The sequence below is a fragment of the Rhinopithecus bieti genome, unplaced genomic scaffold, assembly GCF_001698545.2.
Source record: "Rhinopithecus bieti isolate Rb0 unplaced genomic scaffold, ASM169854v2 scaffold_2654, whole genome shotgun sequence".
In the NCBI taxonomy this organism is placed as follows: Eukaryota; Metazoa; Chordata; class Mammalia; order Primates; family Cercopithecidae; genus Rhinopithecus; species Rhinopithecus bieti.
In genome coordinates, this window is record NW_016804048.1 from 90,712 (window position 1) to 95,277 (window position 4,566).

Below are 4,566 nucleotides of genomic sequence, written 5' to 3' on the forward strand. Positions count from 1 at the left end.
TTTTTTTTTTTTTTTGCAGAGTCTCGCTCTGTCGCCTAGGCTGGAGTGCAGTGGCACAATCTCAGCTCACCACAGCCTCCGCTTCCCAGGTTCAAGCGATTCTTCTGCTTCAGCCTCCTGAGTAGCTGGGATTACCGGCGTGTGCCACAACACCCAGCTGATTTTGTTTGTATTTTTGGTAGAGATGGGGTTTCACCATTTTGGCCAGGCAGGTCTCAAACTCCTGACCTCAAATGATCCCCCCGCCTCAGCCTCCCAAAGGGCGGGGATTTTAGGAGTGAACCACTGTGCCTAGCCTGGGATTTCAAAATTAAGGTTCAGGGTTAGAAAGCATGACTGACTCATCACCCTGTAAACCAATTTTCTTATATTCTGTGGCTGGTCAAGTCTCACTGACTTTCCTTTTGTTTTATTTCTTACGTTTCACTCTCATTATCCTAGTTTAGTAACTTATTGTATCTCACATACTCTTAGACCTTATCTTTCCTGTTCAAGTGTGTCATCTCTCTAATTTGTTCATGCAGGAAATGTTTATTAAGGAATTGCTGTGTACCAGGCCCTGTGCTAAGAGAAAGGAGCAGAGTGTTGCTAATCACTCTCCAATCAGCAAAGAATATCAGCTAACAATCTGACAATGAGGGAGGGAAAAAAAGAAAATGTAAACTAGAATTCACTTTCAAAGTCATTTTCATAAAGATAGCCAGTTTCTCTCTATGTCCTCTTTCCCTTCCTCCTTCCTTTCTTTTTTCTTTTCTTTCTTTCTTTTTTTTTTTTTTGAGATAGAGTCTCACTCTGTCACCCAGGATGGAGTACAGTGGCACCATCCCTGGTTACTGTAACCTCCGTCTCCTGGGTTCAAGTGATTCTCCTGCCTCAGCCTTCCAAGTAGCTGGGATTATAGGTGCCCACCCCCACGCCCAGCTAATTTTTATATTTTTAATAGAGTAGGGATTTCGCCATGTTGGCCAGGCTGATCATGAACTCCTGACCTCAAATGATCCGCCTGCCTTTGCCTCTCAGAAAGTGCTAGGATTACAGGCATGAGCCACCATGCCCAGCTTTTTTTTTTTTCTACAAAGCCCTGTAAATCATCAAAACCAAGCATGTAGGCTGCTAATACCATATAAAAAAAGATCTCCTTAGTAATAATACTGCAGTAGTAATGCAATGCATTTCAAGGGTAAATTGGAATGCTTAGAATAGCTTTGTAGACATTGCTGTTCAAGGAGTAGAGTCGACCAGAGGGTAATCAAATAACTCACATTTTTCTTCATAAGCTGTCCATACCCAAGGTCAGCATGATAGAGAATGTGATGTAGTGATTGGTGGAAACTATGCTGTATTTTTTTAGTGGATTTTATATAATCCTTTTAGCATATCAATAAATGAAGTTACTTTTTTTCCCTATTATTTTAAAAGTTGAGTATTTTATCCCAGTTAGTAAATATTTATTGTGCCTTTCCTATGAGCATCCCCTACCACTGTGTTAAACCCTGCAAAGGACATAGTTTAGCAGGTTACTCTCCACCCCTAAAGATCCTGCACTGAAATGAAAGTGGGGATGTGGGACCAGACGTGTGGAGTGGGAAGTGCAAGCATACTTGGAATGCAAGGCAGAATTCATTGAGAGGTATAGACACATTTTCTGTTTTTATGTTTTCGCACGAGGCACACTTCTGAGTGCCTTATTTAATACCCTTGGTGTATTGTACATAATCAGAACTCTCCAGACATCTGTCACTATTATTAACTTTTGTTTTTATTTTTTTTAACTATAGAATGAACTTACTAAAACTATTTCGTAAACAATTGTAGGTACTAACATCTTCCTAGCCCCAAACTAACATAGTCAAACATAAACAGAAGCTAGCTAAGATTCTTAAATACTTGGTAAATGAATACATGTTGACTAGACTTTAATAACTAGCTCTGAACTATTTTTATCAGAGGTTATTGTTTGACTCTTTCCTTCAAATGCAAATGAAGAGCTTGAAATGCTTATTAATCCTTCCCTTTAGTTATGTATGGAGCAACTTAACAATGAATTTAATGATTCACCCTGGCTGCAGAAACATGTTTCATTTGGTCAGGGAGATAAAAATTAATTAGCATTTTGTCTTGCATAAGGCAGTAGAATAGAACTATTTCTCTTGTTTGAGGACTTATTAACAATTACATGTAGTCCCTGTAAATATTTTTCTCTCTGAATTGGGACTTAAAACTTACTATCATGAACACTTTCAAAACTTTACAAAAATAGAACTATATACCCAACAGTTGCTTCAATAATTATCCAACAGGGTCCAATCATGTTTCATTAATATCCCCATTCACTGGAGCGTGCCTCTTCCCCTTTTTTTTAACATGAAAATATTTCTTTTCTTTTTTTTGAGATGGAGTCTCGCTCTGTCGCCCGGGCTGGAGTGCAGTGGCCGGATCTCAGCTCACTGCAAGCTCCGCCTCCCAGGTTTATGCCATTCTCCTGCCCCAGCCTCCCGAGTAGCTGGGACTACAGGCGCCAGCCACCTCACCCAGCTAGCTTTTTGTATTTTTTAGTAGAGACGGGGTTTCACCGTGTTAGCCAGGATGGTCTTGAACTCCTGACCTCGTGATCCGCCCATCTCGGCCTCCCAAAGTGCTGGGATTACAGGCTTGAGCCACCGCGCCCGGCCTACATGAAAATATTTCTAAAGCTATTACTAGGCTGCTCGGTTTTTTGTATTAATTATTATAAATGTCTTTGGGAAGAACATGTTTTGTTTTTTAACCAGTGAAAATTTTAAGACCTGGAAAGGAATTTGGTAACACATATAAGGTACCTTTCTAAAAAAGTCTTTAGGGGTTCCATTAATCCCCTTTCTGGAGTCTAGCCTTAGGAAATAGAAATTAAGGGCGAGGTCTTTGTAAAAAAATGTTTATCACAGCATTCTTTATAATAATGAACAATTAAAAATCCATATATATCTAATAGAGAATAATAAATCCACATGGTAGAATGTTTTATGGTCTTTAAAATGTCTTCAAAGAGTATTTAATAACATGAAATACTCTTTTTTTTTTTTGAGATGGAGTTTTGCTTTTTTTGCCCAGGCTGGAGTGCAATGGTGCCATCTCCGCTCACTGCAACTTCCGCCTTCTGGGTTCAAGTGATTCTCCTGCCTCAGCCTCTCGTGTAGCTGGGATTACAGGCACACAACACCATACCTGGCTAATTTTGTATTTTTAGTAGAGATGGGTTTTCACCATCTTGGCCAGGCTGGTCTTGAACTCCTGACCTCAGGTGATCCTCCCACCTCGGCCTCCCAAAGTGCTGGGTTTACAGCGCGAGCCACCGCTCCCTGTCCAATACTTTTTTTAAAAAAAAGGATAAAATTACATCTACATAATTATCCAAGCTGGATAGTATCTTTGTGTATACTGTATGATGGACTGTGGAAGTCTGATTTGCTCTTACCCTGGTTCTAGTAAATCAAGCTGTACTGCAATTCATTTCCTCAGTTTCAAAGAAAGCTTTTCATTTTTCTGATTTTTGAAGCATTGTCAGTTCTCTACTTAATCCTTCCAAATTGCCATTCATTTGCTGAAACCTGAATTGTGACCTCATGTCAGTATTCAGGATACTTGTGCGTTAAGATCCTAGGATATAAGTAAATCAAAGGCATTGCTTATATTCTTAGATGACTGACATTAAGTACCTTTTATTTCCTCATATGTAGGTTAGCAATCAACATTATTTTCTGCCTGTAGGCTTTTCTTAATAATTAAGAATATCATATTCTTTGTTCCTGACTTTACAGATTATAAGCACACCACAGAGACTAACCAGTTCAGGAAGTGTTCTGATTGGGAGTCCATATACCCCTGCACCAGCAATGGTTACTCAAACACACATATCAGAAGCTACTGGCTGGGTCCCTGGGTAAGAGTGTTACAAGTTACTCTTTTTAAAACCTTAAAAAAGAAGTTTAGACATTTTTTTCTCATTATCTTGTCTTCTGTTCTTGTTTTATTTTAGTTTAGTTCTTAAAAGCAAATGTTTTTCCTTTAAAATCACCTATTTTATTTCACTTTATATCTTAGATATAAATCATCTCTGGAACAACTATTTTAAACAGAAAAAAACAGTACAATAACTCATAACTGAACGCCGTGACTTTTCAAGTCTGGAATAGGACTACTTTCATTATAACATTTAACTGTTTTGGAAATATAAAACTATATTTTATATATTTTAACTCACATAAAAAAGGAGTTAAATATTAAGTGTTGGCTATACTCAGAATTTCCCCTATGAATTATTTCCTTAAAAACTAGAAAAGGGTAGGAAAAGAGGCCAAATAAATTTTTTAATTAAATTTCCTCTTCTTTTTAAACACTGAACAATTGAATCAATATCTCTTCTATGTTACTAATTTGTCACTTTTAGTACAAACTTCTATATGTTTCATCTTTGCCTATAGAATACTTATACCTTTCTCCACTCTTTATCATTTTAGTACCTCATACTTCCATAAAAGAAAAATAAATAAGATAAATTACTGAAAACCTCGTTTTGTTACTTGAGAT

The 4,566-nt window shown here is 37.6% G+C and overlaps 1 protein-coding gene across 11 annotated transcripts in view; it reads left to right on the top strand.

Annotated features, from left to right (window-relative positions):
• The window catches only part of TFDP2 (transcription factor Dp-2), an 84,852-nt gene that overhangs the window by 30,378 nt on the left and 49,908 nt on the right, over nucleotides 1–4,566 (top strand). For 7 of the 11 annotated variants that reach the window (XM_017862524.1, XM_017862536.1, XM_017862529.1 and 4 more), the window contains exon 3: nucleotides 3,798–3,919. The exons of the other annotated variants lie outside the window; for them this stretch is intronic. In XM_017862524.1, the coding sequence (XP_017718013.1) occupies nucleotides 3,798–3,919 (122 nt within the window). The remainder of the gene's footprint in view (nucleotides 1–3,797; nucleotides 3,920–4,566) is intronic. 11 annotated transcript variants of the gene reach the window in all.